Raw genomic sequence first — 20,666 nt, forward strand, 5'->3', positions numbered from 1 at the left:
GGGCAGGGTTAGAAGGTAGCCCTGGGAGGAGGCAAAGGGAGGGAGCTCTGGCTCCAGGCCCAGGGTCTCCAAGACCTGAGTTCAAATGTGACCTCAGACTGTGTGACCCTGGGCAAGCTACTTCACCTGCTTGCCTCAGTTTCCTCATGTATCAAATGGGGATCATACCAGCACCTACCTCCCAGGGTGGCTGTGAGGATCAAATGAGGACATATTATTGGTAGAGCACTTAGCCTGGTGCCTAGTGCATGGAAAGCACTATATAAAGGGTGGCTATCATTCATTCTTAGACTCTCTCCCCTTGTCCCGTATGTCTGTGACTGCCTACATTGTTTGCTTTTCTCTGGAAGAGGAAGGGAGAAGGGTGCTGCCCAGTTAGAGGCTAGGGGAAGAAGGGAAAATAGGGGTAGACTGGTGGCCAGGCGGTTTCCACTTATGGAATGTAAGCTCCCTGAGGGCAGGGACCGGTTCAGTGTTTTGTCTTTTTATCTCCAGGACCTGAAGACAAAGTGCCTGGCACATAGTAGGTGCTTGGTACTTACTGACTGCTAGAACTGCAGGATAAAACACTTCACTCCCCAAATAGAGTTTGATCTATCTGAAACAACTAAACAGCAATACTCCCCCAACACACACTCACACAGTTGAACATACATACACACTCTGACGAGGACAATCTTGGCTCCCTAAAGCCCTTGTGAAGGCTTTTGCCATCTGGTGGCCCCTGGTACCAGGAGGGGAGGCCCTCCAGAGTAGGGGAGGGCAGAGAGCTGGTTCTCCCTTCCCCCCTTGTGCCAAACAATAGGTCTTCTCACCCCATAGAGATAGAGGTCCTCGTGAAAGCTCGGTCTGCTCTTAACTCTTTGGAACTCGGATTCTCTGGAATGGTTCAAGGGTGGAAGTGATAGTGGCAGGACACCTTGGTCAATTCTGCCCTTACCTGAAGCTTAGAGGGAAAAAGCAGCCCCTTTGTAAGGCTCCCATGGGACTATGGTAATTTTCAAATCCTGAACACCAGATGTGACAGGGTCCTGCTTATCTACCTGCTTTTTATTTCAGAGTCCCCAGAACCTGAGGCTGGGTTTGTTCAAAGTTGGAGCTACCCTGACCAGATCACAGCCCAGGCTACCTTCCAGCCTCTCTCCTTGAGGGCCCTTGGATCTCTGGCCACCCATCCCCCAGTTCTCTAGGGCCTTCAGACTCACTCATTCCCATCCTAGGATACCCAGGGGTAAATTGTCCTCTTCCTCTTGTTAGCCACCCTTGACTCTGGGGCCTCCTCCTCCTCAGACCTCAGACTTCTCCCTCCTACTTTATCCCCTGGGCCCCCCAGGACCTCTAAATCCCCTCAAACCTATGAGTCAATCTCTGAACCCAATTCAGGCCTATCCACCCCTCCCCTACCATCCTGGCCTTGGCTTCCTCCACCCCCTCTTCTTCTCCAGTCTGTAGCTCACCCTGGAGTGACAGTGGAAGCCCAGGTAGACCACAGCAGCTGAAGGCAGCAGTGCCAGAGAGAACACAGCAATGGGTAGCAGGAGATGGAGAAGGAGGAGGGTCAGGTTGGCAGTGGCCAGCATCAGCGCCCAGAGGCAGCGCCCAGCAGGACCCAAGGGCTCAGGGCGAAGATGGGGAGCTTTCAGGTGGAGAGAGGGGGGCCCAGGCAGCATGGGCGAAGTATCAGACACCCCATCCTCCACTTCTGCCTCCAACTCAGGTTCAGACATCCTTTTGGCCCTGGCAGTCTTCAGAAGGCAGGAAGACAATTTGGGTGGGTCCTGCAGCCCCCTCAGCCCTTGTGGCTTTGAACCACTAGCTCTCTTTGGGGCATGCCCCTGCCTCCAGACGTAAGACTGAGGAGGAAGGGCTGTCTAGAGTCTAACTCTTCTCCTCTGGGGTCTTAGTTTCTGCCCTGTCCCTGAAGGCAGCCTTTCTGTAGCCCTTTCAGGTCGTTAGCCCCTCAGCTGTCTCTCCAGACCCCTCTGTCCATTTGGAGCCAGGCTCTTGGAGGGGTCCAGGCTCAGGCTCCAGGCCAGGGATATGAGGATCAATCATCTGCAGGCCAGAGAGGTCCCTGTTGTCTCCACGCTGAGTGTTCCACTCTCCCCCAAGCACCTTGTCCCTCTCATCCAAGGCAGGCAGAGCTGGGGCTGCTCGGAGCTCAGAGACAAAGGCTGTCTCAGCTCACTGTGATGCCTGTAAAGGCAGTGTTGCTTCTCCGCCCCACCCCCAGAACAGCCTTCTCTGCTCACTGCCCACAATTCCCTCCCTCACCCCATGCCCACAGATGCCAATGCCCCAAGTTTCTCACTTCCTCTACTAACCAGCTCCAGGGGCAGGGTGGAAACCATCCTACCTTTGGGAAGAAGTCAACACTCCCACTTCCATTCTAGGACCACCCTCAGCCTTTCCAGTGAAGAGGGGATCCTAAAATCACCCTCTCAAAATTAAATTTTGATTGATTTCTTTTTACATTGCCTAAATTTCTTGCTTTATCCACCCTCCTCCCCTCTCCCAGAGAGTTATCCTAAAGAAGAAATAAATTTTTAAAAAGAAAAAAAAATCATCAAAGCTCATTAACATATGAAGAGAAATCTGACAAAATACACAAAGTTCAACATCCATGGATCCCCCACTTCTGCAGAGAAGCGGGAGGAGTTTTCTATCTTTTCTTTGGGGTCAAACTTCATTTTAAAAATTTTGCAACATTTATTGGAAGAATTCATTCTTAAAGGCTCCATGAGGTTGTTCAGTCATTTTTCAGACACATCTGACACTTGGGGACCCCATTTGGAGTTTTCTTGGCAAAGATACTGGAGCTGTTTGCCATTTCCTTCTCCAGCTTATTTTACAGATGAGGAAATTGAGATAAACAGGATTAAGTGACTTGCCCAAGGTCACACAGCTAGTGTCAGAGGCTGGATTTGAACTCAGGAAGATTCCTGACTCCAGGTCTGGTGCTCTGTGCACTGGATCACCTAGCTCTCCATTTCAAGAAACCAGAGACCCCAATTATAAGGACAAATCAATCATGAACTGTGTTGGAGAGGGCAGAGAATATGTTTCCTCACCCCCACAGTGGTCTCATCCTACTTCATACTCTCCCAATCCCATCTCCCCAAGCCCAGGCCCATGACTAAGTGGGGTTTGAAGGAGAAGGGAGACTCCTGTGTCCTGGAAGTTGGGAATTCTTAGGAAGTATATTCCAGCCGAGAGTCCACATTTTATCCTGGTGCTAATGGGCAGATATTCAAAAGTCTTTGTTTTGTTTTTCTTTTGAGTTTTTTGCTTATTTCTCAAGGAAGGAACATAGACCTGTGTCTTGGGAAAATAATTTTGGCAGCTACATGAAAGATATATTTGAAAGGAGAAAGATCAATTTAAAGGCTGTTGCATTAGTGCAGATGAGTGGTGAGAAAGGGGAGAGGTGCCTGGAAATGGATGAAATGTGTGGCATCTTGGGCCACTGCTGCGGGAGGAGAAAGATATTGCCCAGTTAGACACGGAGTAAGGAGGATTCAAGGGGGGAGGGCATGGAAGGGATAGTGGTGGCCAAAGCCCTGGAATACTGAGACTGGCACTGGGGACAATGAATGGCTAAATTCTAGGGAGATGGAAGGTGGGCAGGGATGGCCCTACAGACCTTGATATTTCAACAAAGGGGCAGAGGGAACACGAGCTGCCCATCTTCCAGGATGGATTAGGGGACCGGGCTTTCCAAAGGTCTTCTGTCCCAGCCTAGGTAGTGTGCCTCTCCAGTCCTGCTGGGAGTTTCTGTTGCTGGACAGTGTTGAGACAGATGTGAGGAGCTCATGAGGCATCAGGACTCACTCAGCTGTGGGCTGGGAAATTCAGTATCCACATCCTTGGTCTCCCTGGAGATGCCTCTTCAGCTCCTCCAGGTAGCTCTCTCCTCCCAGCCTTCAACCCAGGCTCATTCCTACTGTCAGGATCCCCTCTCCAAGGGAGACTCAGGCTTCCTCCTTTCTTTGGCCACCTAGCATACTCTTCCTTGATTGATCCACACCTTTATACTTATCCTATCCCCCCATTATTAAATTATTAATTAATTAACCCCAACAGGGTTCTGGCTGCAAAAAAAAATTAATTAAAATAATTTTTATTCATAAAAATACTGGATTAAAGCAAAATGTGCTTTCTTAGATTAATTCCTAAGGAAACATTTCACATACACAAGAGGTATTTGCTATGTTACAAAAATGTAATCACATCTAAACTTAAAAAAATTATTCATTATTAATTTTCAATAATTATTAATTTTAAAAAAATTATTAATTTTTATAAGATTTTGAGTTCTAGGGGTGGCTAGGTGGCACAGTGAATAGAGTACCATCCCTGGAGTCAGGAAGACCTGAGTTCAAATCTGACCTCATACACTTAACACATTTGACCTTGGCCAAGCCACTTATCCTAATTAAGGTTAATTTAATTAATTAACTATAATTTAATTTAATTAATTAACACTTAATAATTAAGCAATTACCCAGCCTTCCCCCTCAAAAAAAAGCAAAAGAAATTACATATTTCCACATTCATCATATTATGAAGAAGAATCAGAACAAAAGGAGAAAACCATGAGAAAGAAAAAAAAGAGAAAAAGAAAATTGTATGTCTCAATCTGCATTCAGACTCCACGGTTATTTCTCTGGATGTGGACGGCCATTTTCCATCATGAGTCTTTTGAAATTGTCTTGGATCATTATAGTGCTGAGAGCTGATCCTCACACAATGTTGCTGTTACTGTCTTTTGGTTCTGCTCAGTTCACTCAGCATCAGTGCATGTAAGTCTTTTCAGGTTTTTCTGAAATCTTCTTACCTAAACTTCTAAAGAGGATTAAAAACTACATGTTTACATGATTAATTATATCATTTTCTGAAAGTTGCCCAAAGAATTACTACACAAGTTTGCTATCAGAAATATTTTATTACATAATATGTAATCATGTTCAATCACCTATTCAATAGAAACTTATCAGTCTGTTAAGCTACCTACTACAATATAATTTTTTTCCGTTGTTACATTAAAATAATCCTTATATCCTTTATTGACACAATGTTCACAATCAGGGAATAAATGAAGATACCTACACACAAAGAGTTTCTTTCTTAGAGCAGGTGAAAGTAATAGATGTTAAATTGCTATCTGCTGATAAGCCAAATATTGATCCTGACCTTAAGTCTACTTCACTGTACACAGGTAATGTATAATATAAGTAGTCAGAAAACTGTGGTAGATGCTTTATCGGATATGATTTAGCTATTGAAGGAGTTCTTTTTTATGGTAAACTGGAATAACACATAATAAAAATGACATTCTAGTCAAAATTTAAAACATTCTCATCATAATGGGTCTGAACATTACAAACTTCTGCTGGTATTGTCTGGAGGGAGCTGTTCTCTGCACATGGGGCACACCTTCTAGTGACTTTCGATGAGGTCTTCAAACTTGCTTGGATCGTAGTTGGGAGGGAACTTTAATTCACAGAAGACACTTCTCAAAGTTGCAATAAAAGCAAGAGCCACTCCCTTGAGCATGTAAAAGTTGGGTTGGAGATTCTGAAACAGTAAGGACATTCTCATCATCATCACTGCTATCTTAGGGTCTTCTAAACCATCGGGCTGACTGAGATTTGAGCAGGTTGGCTACAGACTCCGTTTTTGTCCTCCAATTCCCACAAGAACATTGTTATAGTGGCCTTTGGATTTCATCTGGGTAAAAAGCTCCATCTTTTGTGTTCTGGGTTGCAGAGGGATTTCCAAACTGCAGAACTGGTTTCCTATTTGGCACACTTTGCTCTTTGGGGTGCAACTCACCTGGGATTGCCAGGAACTCTGACCTCCCATCACTGTCTCTGCTTGATTTTCAAGTCCCCTTTTAAGCCCCTCCTCCTTCTCCCTGGGGAGAGTTTCCCAGTGTGAGGCCAGACCATTTATTGCTTGTTCTCTCTTCACCAATTGACATTTACACTTTTCTTTTACTTCCAGGAGGCAGTTTTGCATCCTTGATGATTTTCACCTGCTCCTTCCAGTTCAGCTCCAATCTGGCCAGTTTGTTAGCATCATAGCTGCTACATTTGGCCCTCCCATCCCAGAATAGTTGATTACATTTCTTAACTTTTCTGTTTTCTCAGCAATTTCTTTGGTCATTTCAGAGACTTGCCCCTTTGTTACCACCTAAGAAATTATCTCAGTTGTAGCAAATCCAGCTGTAGCAGGCTTTCTTGACAAAGATACTGAAGTGGTTTGCCATTTCCTTCTCCAGTGGATTAAGGCAAACAGAGGTTAGGTGACTTGCCCAGGGACACACTGCTAGCAAGTGTCTGAGGCTGGATTTGAACTCAGGTCTTCCTGCCCAAAACTCTATCCACTGAACCACCCAGCTGCCTTGGTATCTTCTTTATCAGTCAGTTAATTAGCATTTGTTATGCTCCTACTATGTGCTTCTTTAGATAGGATGGAGAGAAATTGCATGAATAATTAAAAATCCTCTCAGTTTTGTTTTGTAACTGTAAAGTGATTGTGTAAAGGAGATGTTCAGTTTATTCAGTGTCACACAGAAAGAGAAAGAAATAAAATAAATAACAGTAAATATAGCACAAATAGCTGTCAGTTACATTCTCGAAAATCCACCCTCAGCATTCCCCTTAGGTACAGCGTAACATCTGTGCTGGGCTCCATCTGCCTTTCTTTATTGAATCTAGCTGTCCTAGCCCCTGGAAGATCCTGCCAGTCAGGGTCCTGGCTGTCCTGGGGAGGCTGCTGGGATGCTAACAGGTAGCCCAAGATTCTCAGAACCCTCTGAAGCTCACAAGAGCCTCCTCTTATCAAGGAAGATAGGAAGCCTTAGGCAAGAACCCAGTCTTCAGCTGAGACTCTCCTCCTCCCTTGTCCCTTCCAAGAGCTTCCTCCTTAGGGCTTGAGGGGAGGTGCCTGGGACTATAAAGTCAAGAAACAAGGCTTTGAAGGTGATAAGGCGCTTTAAAAGACTGAGTCAAAGGGATTCTAGGGGAAGACATGGGAGGAGGGAAAAGAGGTAGCAGCATGCTATGATGGAAAATGTACTGTCTCAAGAGTCACAGGTTCAAATCCTACCTTTGATGCTTACCATCAGAATGAACTCAGGTGAGTTACTCATCTCCCTCAGCCTTGGCTCCTTTATCTGTAAAATGAGTCAGACTAGATTGCCTCTGAAGTTCATTCCAGCTATAATAAGCCTGTGACCAGATCAATTCCTTTGGTAAGAGTAAATATGGGAATTCCTGTCATTAACAACACATTAACACCCCTTCCCAACCATCAGAAGGCTGATTTTTTTGTACCTAGTTAGCAAGCAGCTATTTAGGGAGTCTAAATAGTATATTCTATCATCTTTCTATCTCTAGCCCACTCTGTGGAAAGGAAGAAGGCAATGGACAGTGCCTACCCTGCCAGGAGGCTAGCTGGGGCAGGGGTGGGGGTGGGGGAAAGAGGAGGAGCTAGGGGGGCCCTCTCCATCTGAAGAAGGCACTTTTCTCCAGTCACAGAGAGGGGTATCAGGGACAAATTTTATCCACCTGCCTCATCTGTCTGGTCTCATTGTCTCTCTGGTCTGGGGATGTATGAGTCTGGGTTCAAAAGAAAAACTGCTTCCCTGGTCCCACTTAAGAGGGAGGCTAGCGCTTGGCTTATACTGGCCAGTTTATACCTTCTCACCAAACAATAGTTAAACAAAAGACCACCACAAATAGCAAATGATAAGTAAAACCATTATTCATGCAATCAGAAACTGGACAAGTTATTAGAATATACCAAGGATGTACAAGAATGACTGAGCTTGTCAGCTGGGAACAAGATGAGATTTCAGTTCAAAGAGAGACAATGAAGAAAACAACCTCACCCAGAGCAGTCCCTTCTAGCAGTCTCTAGAACTTCAGGAAAGTCCGGAGACATCGGGAGGGGCTCCTTGCAAGTCTGCTCTTCTAGTCTTTTTCTTTTTCTTCCCTGGACTATCCCAAGCCACCTAGCTCTCTCTCAACAAGCTCTGAGCCAACTCAAGAGGACTCTTGTCCTGTCCAATGCAAAGTTGAGCTCAACATTTTCTCTACCATTCAGGAGCTTTGTCCCCTCCATTATGCTGCTCCTGACCACCCCTCCTCCACCCCACTTGGGTAGGAGCTGAGTTTCATAAACCAAAACATATATAGCAGTCTTCTCTTGTACCAAGAACCCTGGGACAAAGTGGGTTTCTATTAATTGAGGGGATGTTTGAAAAAGCTACTGTTTATGAAGACAATGGCTTGTTTATCAGGCAGTAAGAAATAAGGAACATGAGGAGTTCAGAGAAGTTTGGGAAGACTTATATGAACTGATACCCTGAGATGTAAGTAGAACCAGATGGATAATAAACACAATGATTAAAACTCTAAGGGAAATGATTGCTGAAAGGAACCAAAACTCTGAATAATGAAAACATTGGTGAGGATTCTGGAAATGTACCTCCTCCCTCAGTGGAGGGGAGGGTGCCCCCTCCTCTCTTCCCCCCCAGGACCATCAGGACAGAATCCTGTGTTATTGTTTAGTTTTCGTTGTCTGGAGAGGGTCAGACAAATGTGTGATAGAGACAATGGACATGATAAAAAAAAATCCTAGGTGATTAATTGAAAGGAATTCCTCACCCCCAACTTTCGTTGCTCCCGAAAGCTGCATTGCCACCTAGTGTATATATGCAGAACCACACCTGTTACTTTCCTTGGGCAAGGTTGAGCTGTAGCTATAGCTGGTGTGGTCCTTTTGGCTTGGGACATGTTTTAGCAGTTAGAGAAACTAGGCCAGGGGTAGGGCCTTTTGTGGTATTTATATCTATTTGCTTTTTCAAGTAATCTGAAATGCCCCCAGTTAATTGGAGGAGGTTCTCTGGTGACATGAACACTGAGTCTGAGGTTCTGAAAGCTGAACTTTGGGTCTGAGGGTCTGATTGTTTCTTGGCTCCTCTGTCCCTCCAAGAAGCAGAACAGGATTGGCCAGAAGGTCAAAAGAGAGACCATTTTCTTTTTTAAAAATGTTTATTTTTTTCTAATTACATGTAAAGATAATTTTTATGTATTTTTTTTGGAGGGAAAAAGGCAAGGCAATTAAGGTTAAGTAACTTGACCAAGGTCACACAGCTAGTAAATGTGTCAAGTGTCTGAGGCTGATTTGAACTCAGGTCCTCCTGACTCTGGGTCAGTGCTCTATTAACTGCACTACCTAGCTGCCCCAAAGATAATTTCTAACATTCTTTTTTTAAAAAAATTCTTTCCCTCCCCCCTTGATCACTACTTTCCCCCTTCCCCACATTCCTCCCAGAGAAAGCAAACAATTTGGTATGGGTAATACAATGTGCAGCCATATTAGCCCTGTTGCAGGAAAACAAGGCCCACAGACCACAAGCAAACACAAGAAAAACAAAGAAAACTTTTAAAAATTATTATTTTTAAATTTTTTTGAAAAATATATTTATTTTTAGTTTAGAACATTTAGTTCCACAAGCTTTTGAGTTTTAAATTTTCTCTCATTCCCTTCCCTCCCCCCTCCCTAAGACAGTGTGCAATCTGATATAGGCTCTACATATACGTTAATATTAAACACGTTATCACATTAGTCATGTTGTAAAGCAGAATTATAACCAATGGAATGAATCATGAGAGAGAAGAAACAAAACAAAAAAGGAGAAAGAGCAAATATTATGCTTCTATCTGCATAGAAAGTTTTTTTAAAAGCATGTTTCAATCTCTGTTCCTTTTGCTGGAGGTAGATAGCATTTTTTATGTCTATCGGAATTGTCTTGGATCACTGTATTGCTGAGAATAGCTAAGTCATTTATAGCTGATCATTGTAAAATGTTGCTGTTACTGAGAACAATGTTCTCCTGGTTCTGCTCACTTCACTTTGCATCAATTCAGAAAAGTCTTCCCAGGTAAGGGAGCCTATTTTCCTAAGAGTTTGGCTGCATAAGGAAACCTGTTGATCTGAGGAATCTCTGAGGAGGGTTCTGAGCTTTAAATCTTCATATGTCTACTCAGTGTAGTTCCTCTCTCCAAACTCTTCTCAGAGATGTTCTAGAGTAGACTCAATTTAATTCAACCAACATGTTGAATTAAATGCCTCTTTTGAGCCATGGGTTGTTCTAGTTGCTGGAAATAACAAAAATAAAAAATGAAATCATTCCTGTTTTCAAGGTCCTTACATTCTAGGGGAGAGGATGTTATAGAAATGTGAATTTAAGATCTTCCCTGCCCCTAGACCCTTTGATAGGTTTAAGTGCACCTGGAGCCTGTGGTGGGAGGCTTGTTTTTCAGAAGATACTTTTTGATTGGGCAGTAGGTCAAGAGGGTTGTTATATTCTCTGAGCCAGGAAAAGCTATATAAACCCTAATGTGAGGCTTTGTTTTGGGGGCTCACTTTGAGAAGTGTTGTGTGATTTGACCAGACAAGACTCTGGGCAGCCATCAAGGCCCCCTCCCCAGCTCCAACAGCTTTGAAAACCCAGATGTTGATGCTTCCCTCTCTGGTAACTGAGACTAGGTATGGATATAATGGTCAGACAGTTAGAGGCCTGTCTGCTTGAAATGTTTCTCTGTCTTCTTGTAACTTCTGTCTGTATACTCTGAAGTTCAGGGTGCTGACTTTTCCCCCCTGAACTAGGTAAATGATGTGTTTGATTGATTAAAGCAAGATTGTTAACCCATTTTAAGTTGCTTTCCTTTAGAAAAGCAGATCTAAGAACCTGTGTTGGTAGTCACCTTGGGTATGCTGGGGTGCTTGCTGCTACAGAGGAGGATACATCATGTATAAAATAAGCAAATAAAAAGCATATGCAAAATAACCAGATTCTAGAAGCATCTGAAATGGCCTTTAACAAAAGATGGCCCCTGAGTTATGGTTTGAAGGAAGCTAAGGATTCTAGAAAGTAAAGATGAGGAGGGAGTATGTTCCAGTTAGGGGGCACAGGCTGTGCAAAGGCTCAGAGATGGGAGAGGGATTATGTGCAGTAGGGAACAGCTCGAAGACCACTATGACTAGAATGGAGGCTGCATAAAGGGGAGTAATATTGAAATAAAACTGGAAAGGTAGGTGAGAGCCAAATCATAGAGGACTTTAAATGTCTAGCTGAAGATTTTATATTTATCCTAAGAGCAACAATAGGGAGCCACTAAAGTGTTTTGAGTAAGGGGGTGATACAGTTAGACCAAGGATTTATGGATATCAATTTGGAAGCTTCATAGAGGATGGGTTGAAGAAGTAAGAGACTGGAAATAGGGAAGTCAATTGTAATTGTTTAGGTTGGAGGTGAGGAAGGCCTGAGTTGGCCCAGAAGCCATGAGTATGGATGCTAGAGGTGTTGGGAAGGTAAAATTGACCAGTGTGGGCAACTGATTGGATGTGAAAAAGAGGGAAAAGTCAAGGATGACTCCAAGATTGGGAAATAAATGAAGGAAGACATCATGGGGTCCTTTACAGAAATAGGGAAGGTTGGAGAAGAGATAGATTCTGAGAACATATAATGAATTCTGTTTTGTATGTGTTGTTAGTCAAGTCAAGTAAATAAGCATTTACTAAGCTCTTACTATGTATTAGGAACTGTGGTAAGTGCTGGAAATAGAAATATAAGCCAAAAGAAAGGTGGTCTCTGCCCTCACAGAGCTTACAGGAAAATGGGAGAAGGGGGAGCAAGGAAGAGATGAAGATACTGTACATGGGGGTATAGATTCAATGCTGCCATACTGAAGAGAAAGTCTATGAGAGTCAGGAGTGCAGTCTGGAGAGGAATGAAGACATGGCTGGCTTGGGTTTCCTCCTTAAAATGAAGGCTCTGAGAAGAACCAGACAACCAGAGGGAGAGACAGCAGGGGTATTTGAGATGTCTATAGGACATACAGGTAGAGATGCTCAGCAGGCAGTTGGCCATGGAGGACTAGGGTTGTTTAGGAGAGGGACTGACACTGGATATATACAGATTTTGGAATCATCTGTATAGAAATGATCATTGGACTCACAGGAGCTGATGAAATCAACAAGACAGAGCATATATAGAGAAAAATGGTCCCTGGACAAACCCCCTTCACACACTTAATGGTTGGGAACAAGAGGGTGATCAGCTAAGGAGATGGTCAGAAAGGTAGGGGTTGAACTAAGAAAGATTAATGTCAGCAAATCCAAGGAAGGAAAAGGTATTCAGAAGAAAGGAATCATCGACAGGACCAAAGGATTTAAGACTGGAACCTTTAAAATCATCTAATACATACAATTCCCTCATTTTTAGAATTGAGGCTCAGAGATGGGGGTCAAGGGGGTTCTTGTCCTGCATGCAGAGCTGCAACTCAAACTCCAGTCATCTGAATCCACATTTCCACGGCACCACACTGCCTCATCTCAGTCCAGTCCTGGGATGGGGGGTGGTACGGAAGAAATAAACATTTATATACTGCCTACAATGTGCTAAGCACTTTTTACAATTGTGTTCCTCACAATTATGCTGGGAGGTAGGGGCTAGTATTATTCTTATTTACAGTTGGGGAAACTGAGGCAAACAGAGGTTAAGTGACTTGGCCAGAGTCACCCAGATAATGTGAGTGTATTCAGGCTGGGTTCGAACACAGATCTTCCTGAAGTGAGCCGACTGCACTCTGTGCACTGTGGTGCCACCTAGCTGCCTCTGGTGGATGGAGATCTCCCCAGCACATGTTAGGTTCAGGATTCTCGCCAGTTTTGGAAATAGCCAGTCCATTCAGTTCAACAAGAGCCTAGTTTCCAGGCATTGCTCCACGTGCAGGGGAATGAAACCATCCCTGACCTCGAGAGATTGCATTTTTATGGATGGAAGCACGTGCACAGGTCAGCAAACATAAAAAATCCACAATCTAAATAAACAGAGCAATTTCAGACAGAGGAAGAGCAGCATCAGTTTTGGGGGGGAGTAACAAATGCTCTGAGAGCTGAGCCTTGAAAGGAGATGATGCAAGAGCAAAGGGAGGAGAGGGAATGTTGGGTATGGGGAAGACAGAACAGGATGGTTCGGCTGGAACAAAGAAAACATGAGATTAGTCTAGAAAAACAGGTTCACACCATGTTGGGAAGAACTTTAAATGACAAAAGCAATCGTGTTTTTATCCTGGTGGTACTAGGGAGCCACTGACACTTCTTGAGGAAGGCAATGCCATGGTTAGATATTTGCTTCAGGCATACAGTGTGGCTTCTGTGTGGAGGATTGATTAAAGAGAGGCGAGATTGGGGAGCAGGGAGGATCAATAGTTTGGATGAGAGGTAACAAGGGCCTGAAGTAGTTGGTGTGAAGGGTATGGATATCGGAGATGTCATGGAGGTAAAGTTGGTGACTGATTGCCTATGAAGGACAAGAGAGTGAAGAGTCAAGGATGATTTCTAGGTACTGATCTTGGGTGACCAGATGGATAATGGTGCCGATGACAGAAAAAGAGATGTGAGGGAGTGAGGGGGGTTGGGATGTGTATGTGTATGGGGGGATGGCACAGGAGATGAGTTCCATTTTGGACCAGTTGTGTTTGGGATGCCTGTGGTACATCTAGTTAATGTTGAACAGGGAATTGGTGGTATGTGAATGGAGTTCAGGAGAGAGATGAGGGCTGGAACTATAGATGTGGGAGTCATACAGAGAGAGCTGATGTTTTACATGACTGCACATGAATAACTTATATCAAATTACTTGCCTTCTCAATGAAGGGGGAGGGGAGGGAGGAAGAGAGAATTTGGAACTCAAAAAAATTTATAATTAATTAATTTTTAGTTTTCAACCTTCACTTGCATAAGTTTTAAATTTTCTCCCCTCCCTTCCCAAGAAAGTGTGCAATCTGATATAGGCTCCACTTATACATTCATATTAAACGTATTTTCACATTAGTCATGATGTAAAGAATTGGAACTAATGGGAGGAACCAAGCGAAAGAAGAAGCAAAACAACATAAGAAAAGGAGAGCAAATAGTATTCAGACTCCAAAGTTCTTTCTCCGGATGTGGAAAGCATTTTCTATCATGAGTCTTCAAAAAGTTTTAAATGAATGTTAAAAATTGTTTTATATGTAATTGAAAAAAAATCTTAGAGAGAGCTGATAATCAAATCCATGGGAGCATGTGAGTTGCCTAAGAGAGCATGTCCAGAGAGAAGGAGGTCCAGCTATGTTGGAGCCACAGGTGTGAGAGACACTGTGGCAGTCACAAGATGCCGGAGGGGGTGCACGTGACCTCTGAGGGGCAGAAGCATGGAGATGTGGAGGCCGACTCTGCCGGGCCGAAAGGGCTGACATGGCATTGAGCGCAGGGCCGTGGGAGCCGACTTTGCCAGGTTGGGAAAGGCCGACGTGGCATTGAACGTGCCTTATCAACACGGACTCCTCTTAACACATACTCCTTTGCCCTGCACTCGGGAGAGTGCATGATTGGCTCCCACATGGCATGTGACAGAAAAAAGTATGATAAGGATATTAGGGAAAAAGCAAGGGGAGGCTCCCTCTCTCTCTTTCTCTTTCTCTCTCTCTCTTCCTCCCTCTCCCGCTCTCTCTCTCTTTCTCTCTGTCCCACGGTTCCACTCTGCTGTGTTTTGATGGCCACACTGTTAAGATGTAACTGAATAAAGAGCAACCTCGCTTGGCAACCTCCGTGTCCTTGGGTGTTCTGTGGGGGTGTTCTTCTTGGAGACAAGAAGCCGGAGACGTCCGAAGACCGGGTATAAGGTAAGACAAGGCCGGAGCTGGGAAGAGCCCAGCACAGCTATTCCCCATGGAGGAAGTATGGGCTAGTTTTTAAGTCAGAGAACTTGGGTTCAAATCCTGGCTACCACTCACTCTCTGTGTGACCTTGGGTGACTTCGCTACACTCTCTGGTGACTTTGTTTTTGCATCTGGACAGTGAGGGAGTTGGATCAGATAACCTCTGAGGTAATTTCCAGCTCAGATCCCGTCATCAATGAAAGAGATGGCAACAGAGAGGGGACAAGTGATAAAGTGGTGCATCCCGGACCAGGGATCAGGTGATAAGGCTTTAAAACCCTGCTGGATATGCTGATACATGCCCTGCTTTCCCTAAGTTATCACTTTATAAACTGTGATGCTACCTCTTCGCAGGGGTGGGGCACTTTGAGTGTGGAACTCTATTGCATATGCTGTATGACTGATGCATGAATTACTTTTGCTGAATTATTTTTGCTCGATACTCTTTATCTTTAAAAATCTTTGGCTCACTGCATGGGAGAGGAGAGAGGGATGTACTCAGAAATGAAAGTGATAGAAAAATGTGGGTAGAAGGAGAGGCACCAGGCATGAATTCATTGGTCTGAGAAACTCCCTTTATCGATGTAGGAACACAGCTGTCTAGGGCATGAAGGGATTGAGGGATTCCTTCTGACATAACTAGCTTGTGTCAGGTGGGACGTGAACACAGGTCTTTCTGACTGTAGGACAGCTCTCTATTACACTGCACTGCTTCTCCTAAAAATAAGATATCAATATAATTTTTAAAAATAAGATTTAAATTAAATTAAAATTAAATAAACTGGTTGTGGTTTGCATGACCTACTGTTACTACTAATGACCTAAAAATAGGAAGTCACAAAGAGCCCCCTTGGGATCCTAGAATGGTGTTGATAGTGGTGGCAGGGGAGATGCTGTTGTGTCTGGAGATGCCTGCGCTGGGGGATAGGATCATTTCAAAGTTCAAGGTCCCTTCCTCCTCTCCCTGGAGGACTGGGAAGCTTAGGCAGAGGGAGTGAAGGGGCCAAGCCAGGCTAGGCCAGGCTGGTTAGGCCCAGAGGCTGTAGCTTAATCCTCCTTAGGGGAGTAGGGGGAGGAGTGGGCACCCTGGGGAAATAAGAAGCCAGACTAGCCTGTCCCTGCTTGTCATGGTGACTGCCACAACACCCTTCCTGTGATTGTTCCTGGAGGAGCCTGGTCTGTCTGTTAGTAAGTCCTAGACCAAGACTGCAGGAGTTGGTTGTCAGGATCACCCTGGGGGACTCTCTCCCGTTGTTAGGTAAACAACATAGCACTGGGGTGTGGTGGTGTGGGCAGAGGGAGGCTGTAAGATCTCTAGCCCCAAGTGGCTCTCCTTGCCTCCCTACCTACAGCCTGCTCTGGGCCTGGCCCTCAGCTCCCTAGCCCTGATTTTTCACAGTCATCTTCGGCCCTCCAGAGAATCTCAGCCTTGCCCAAGAACCTCAGGACCAGGAAGAAGGACTCTCCCCAGAGATCCTGGAACAACATGGGACTGCCTATGGAGAGGGAAAGTCAAACAGCGATGAGATACTTTGGGCTGTGGGATCTTCAGCCTTGGAGGGTGACAGCAAACAGCCCAAGTGGGAGGATTTTAGTGGGCAAAGTGTTGGGACAATAGAATGCCACCTGTTCCCCCAGTTAGGAGAGTTAAGTCCCTGTGGGCCTTGGGCTCCATTTCTACTCCCTCAAACTCTTTCCATTGGTAAGGGGGTGGGAAGGGTGGGGAGAACTGCATTTGGCCTCTTCTCTATCCAGTTCCAGTTATGAGATGACCACCTTAGGTCAGAGCTCCATGTTGGCTAGAGACAAAACCAAGTCTTTAGTCAAGATTAGGGCTTAGTCTGGGACTGGAGTTCAGGCACAGCCTGGGATGGGTTGGGGTCATTTTCTGGCTAGAGACAAGGGCACCAGCCTGGAGGCTTCATTCTTGTCCCCATATCCTCCCTCAGTGTCTAACATAGTGCCCAGAACACAGTGGGTCATTAATAAATACTTGTTGATTGATTTATGGGTGGGTTTGTGCATCAGGTGGTGACCTCTGACTATAGAAGTCTCTGTGCTACTCTGTCGAAACCTCAGCTGTCATGTGTCCTCATTTTAGGAGCAGAGAGAATTGGAGGCTGAGCTGGGCAGGCACTGGATGGATCTAGAGATGGGTGACGAAAGGGCCCAGGAGGAGGAGGAAGAGCAGCCTCTGAGCCTTCTTCCTGCCACAAGGGGCTGGGGCCAAGGCCAAGTGATCAAGGCCATATGGAGAGGCCAGCTGGGCCTGATGAAGCAGTTGCTGAGGCAGGGGGCCTGCATCAATGAGAGGTGAGCAGCCCATCAGAGCCCTACCTCCAGCACCCCAGCATGGAGGCCTTCCACTCAGGTTTCCCTTTGGGTTAACTTTCTGTGAGGGGTATGTAGTACATGTCTCCCACTCCACACACAACACCACACAAAGGTGTATCACCTCCCACACAGGATCATGCAACAGCTCTAGGCAGCCAGAGGGGCAGAGGAAATCTCACTGAATGTCAAGTCTTGATCTGTTTGCCACTTTCCAATTCTGTGACCTTGGACAAGTCCCAACCTCTTGGTTCTCTCATCTACAAAATTTGGATGGTGTTAACAGCTATTCAAGGCTGTTACCAAGAGCCATCAATAAATCCCCCAACATTTATCAAACAGCCACCATCAAGTGAGAGAAATATAGGTGAGCTGTTCTAGACATGTGAGCTATTAACACCCTCACTACGATGCCATACACAGATCCTTATGAATGTCCATACCCTGCACCAGGTTACCAGCGAGTAAGAGCACCAGCCCCAGAGTCGGGATGACCTAGGATGGAATCTGGGCTCAGACACTTAGCACCCACCCAGAAACACCTGGCCGTGTAACCTTGAGCAAGTTACTTAACCCCAATTGCTTAAAAAAAATACCTATGTGTATAACCTCACAAATGGCACACATTTACCTCCTTTGGTCCACATTGAACAATTGTATTTGTTTTGGGCTAATAGTAGTTTGCTCTCCCTGGACAAATAGCTCTCTTCCCTCAGGGCCTGGGGATAGAGAGGTGAAAAATGAGCCAGCCAAAACTTCCTAGGGGACAACCTCTGAGTCTGTCTTAAGAAGCAGAGCTGAGACTCCTTCAGGTAGCCTCTGAAGTACATATCCATGCACCTGGTTCAGTCACAAAGTGATGAGAAGATCGCAGGATCTAGGTCTCCCTAGTACTGAGCATAGTATCTGCACATAGTCGGCACTTAAATGCTTAAAGATTGATTGAAGGCACTGTTCCCTTCATCATGGCCACCTGTCTGCATACGTATAATTGTGTGTCCATCAGGGAGAGGCCTGTGACTCAGTCCCTGCCTTTGACATGCATGTTGCTTCTTAGGCTTTGGGCTCAGAGACACCTCCTTCCCCAGGCCTATCTCCCATGATCCCCGAGGTGCTTGAACCAAACTAGATCAGTCTCTATTCTCTAAACACATTTTGTTGTAGAGGGGAGCCTGATAACAACAAGAGGTACAGATGGTTTCTGAGACCACTTCCAGTTCTGAGACTGGGAAGGAAGGAAAGAAGGAGGAAAGAAATGGAAAAAAGAAAGGAAGGAAGGAATGGGAGAAAGGAAGAAAGAAAAGAAGCAAGGGAAGGAGGAAGGGAGAGAGGAAGGAAGGGCAGTTAAATGAATGAAGGGCGAAAGAGGTTGGGTGTTAGGAGGGGATCAGATGAAGATAAGTTCAAAATTTAGGGGGAAATAGACCTGCTCCTGTAGAGGTCAGAGATAGCAAATCATTTTCCAAGATCCCCACACATGCTAGATGTACAACCTCCACCCACATATATCCTAGGGAATGTGGAGGGATAAATGAGGAAGAGTAAGAAGCAGGGCCTGAGACTTTAGATCCTTTGCTGTGGCTGAGGTTTAGGGGAGGAGCCCAAAGGGTATCAGGGATAGTTCTCTACCTCAATTACAATTCTCCCTCCAGGGATCCAGCAGGCCGGACCCTGCTGCATCATGCAGTGGTGAGTGGCCACATCCCTCTGATTCGGTTCCTGGTCCAGCATGGGGCTGCAGTGGACACAGCAGATGAGGAGCTAGTCACTCCTCTGCACTGGGCTGCCTGGCAGGGGCAGAGCCAGGTGGCTGAGCTGCTCCTGCAGCGAGGGGCACCAGCTTCAGCCAGGAGTCGGCGAGGCCTCACCCCACTGCACTGGGCAGCCGCCCTGGGACACTCTCTGTTGGTCCAACGACTGCTCGCCCATGGCCTGGAAGCTGCCAGCGAGGACGTTCATGGGTGGACGGCGTTGCACTGGGCAGCTGCAGGGAACCAGCTTCCTGTGGTAGAACTCCTGAGCTGTCAGGGCATTTCGCTGGACATCAGCTGTTCAGGAGGCCCCTGCCCTGTGCATGTGGCAGCAGGGGCTGGGAGAAGGGAGACACTGCAGTTCCTTCTGATGCAGGGAGCAGATGTCAATGCCCAAGACAGCACAGGGGCAACAGCCCTCGCCATTGCCTCGGACCTGGGGGACCAGGAGGTGGGGCCTCCCCTGATATGCTCTTCTCTCATGGGGGGAAGGAAGAGATATCTTGGGCTGATTCTCCCAAGCAGAAGAGCCCCTTAGGGGCCCTTTTATGTAGTAGTGAACTGGTCCTGGGCCAATAATGAGGTGGTGGCACTGCTGGAAATCAGTCAGTGAGTTGGAAAGAGGAGATGCTGATCCTTTTCTCCCCCTTCCATCTCATCTGGCTTTCTGGAGTCACAGTCTGGGGGAAGGTATTTTAGCGGCAGAGTAAAAGGAAAGGGCCCTGGATTAAGAGTCAGAAGGCCTAGCATTGAACCTTGGCTCTGAGGCTGCCCATGTGACTTTGGATAAATCATCTTCCCCCTCTAAACATTCCCAGAAATGAAGGGTTTGGAATAGATCGTCTCTAAAGGCCTTTCTAGCTAGGAATGCTATGATCTTATGCCAAGGAGAGGGTCATGAGATGGGTAGTAGGAAGGGAAAGACAAATTTAGGAATGCTGGGGGTCTTGGAAGTGTAGCTGGAGTTCATGGACTCTGCAGCCGGAGTTCATGGACTCTGCAGCCAGGCAGGATGTGTCCGTTTAATTCTTTGCTAAGAGCTTACCCAGCTGGGTGAGAACAGGGTGTGGGATAATGAAGGATGAAGAGGCTTCTCCAAGGGTCACTGATGCTGTAGATGGAGATGACCTTCTGTCCTATTCGCCCTTTCCCTAGGATGGGGGAGGAGGAGGGAGCAAGAAAGGCTCTGCTGAACTCTTAGACACTCTTCCCTAAGGTCCAGGGGAAATCAGACAATCCAGAAACGCTTATTAAGAACCTACTATACACCAAGCACCTGGTTTAGGTGTGTCCAGATTCAAAGACAAAAATGACTTGGTCCCTCACCCCCCAAAGAGGTTAAATTCTGCTGGAGGAAACCATATGTACTCAAGTAAGTAGCTAAAAGGAAATCTTGGGCAGCAGGTCACTAGCTGCTTGGGGCACCAGCTAAAGCTTCATGTAGGAGTGGACTTGTGAGCTGAAGCTTAAAGGTGAAGATAAAGACAGAGGGTCTTCCAGAGCAGAGGGCAGTCAGTGCAACCAGGACCCCTCCTCACATGCTAACAGTTCAAGGTCCCAACGAATTAGCTGGAATGATTTCCTCACTAGCAGGGACCTACCTCCCAAGGTTAAAGGATCATTCCATTTCCCCTTGCTATCCACACCTCTGTGTATCTAGGCCTGTGCTATTCATATCTGGGGAGGGAAAGGAGGATGTTCCATGAAGTACAATGGAAAGAGAACATGAAAAAGAAAGAGAGAAAGAAAGAAAGGAAGGAAGGAAGGAAGGAAGAGAAAGGAAGGAAGGAAGGAAGGAAGGAAG

At 45.8% G+C, this 20,666-nt stretch overlaps 2 protein-coding genes across 5 annotated transcripts in view; one reads left to right on the forward strand and one right to left on the reverse strand.

Annotated features, from left to right (window-relative positions):
* The window catches only part of TMEM88B (transmembrane protein 88B), a 3,880-nt gene extending 1,559 nt beyond the window's left edge, over positions 1 to 2,321 (reverse strand). Inside the window, exon 1 of the mRNA XM_069078270.1 lies at positions 1,458 to 2,321. Within this exon, the coding sequence (XP_068934371.1) occupies positions 1,458 to 1,727 (270 nt within the window). The 5' untranslated portion in view covers positions 1,728 to 2,321. The remainder of the gene's footprint in view (positions 1 to 1,457) is intronic.
* A 4,652-nt stretch (positions 2,322 to 6,973) lies between these two features.
* ANKRD65 (ankyrin repeat domain 65) overlaps positions 6,974 to 20,666 on the forward strand; it is a 15,862-nt gene continuing 2,169 nt past the window's right edge. The window contains exons 1-4 of one of the 4 annotated variants that reach the window (XM_069079423.1): positions 15,911 to 16,038; positions 16,133 to 16,341; positions 16,882 to 17,093; positions 18,764 to 19,313. In XM_069079423.1, the coding sequence (XP_068935524.1) occupies positions 16,267 to 16,341; positions 16,882 to 17,093; positions 18,764 to 19,313 (837 nt within the window). In that variant the 5' untranslated portion in view covers positions 15,911 to 16,038; positions 16,133 to 16,266. Of the gene's footprint in view, positions 7,144 to 14,197; positions 14,745 to 15,910; positions 16,039 to 16,122; positions 16,342 to 16,881; positions 17,094 to 18,763; positions 19,314 to 20,666 lie in introns of those variants that run through there. The other 3 variants (XM_069079425.1, XM_069079426.1, XM_069079424.1) reach the window with 3 other exon arrangements.

This window comes from Petaurus breviceps, unplaced genomic scaffold (assembly GCF_028583685.1).
Source record: "Petaurus breviceps papuanus isolate PSGF00001 unplaced genomic scaffold, PetGlider_PUasm1.0 91041, whole genome shotgun sequence".
NCBI lineage: Eukaryota > Metazoa > Chordata > Mammalia > Diprotodontia > Petauridae > Petaurus > Petaurus breviceps.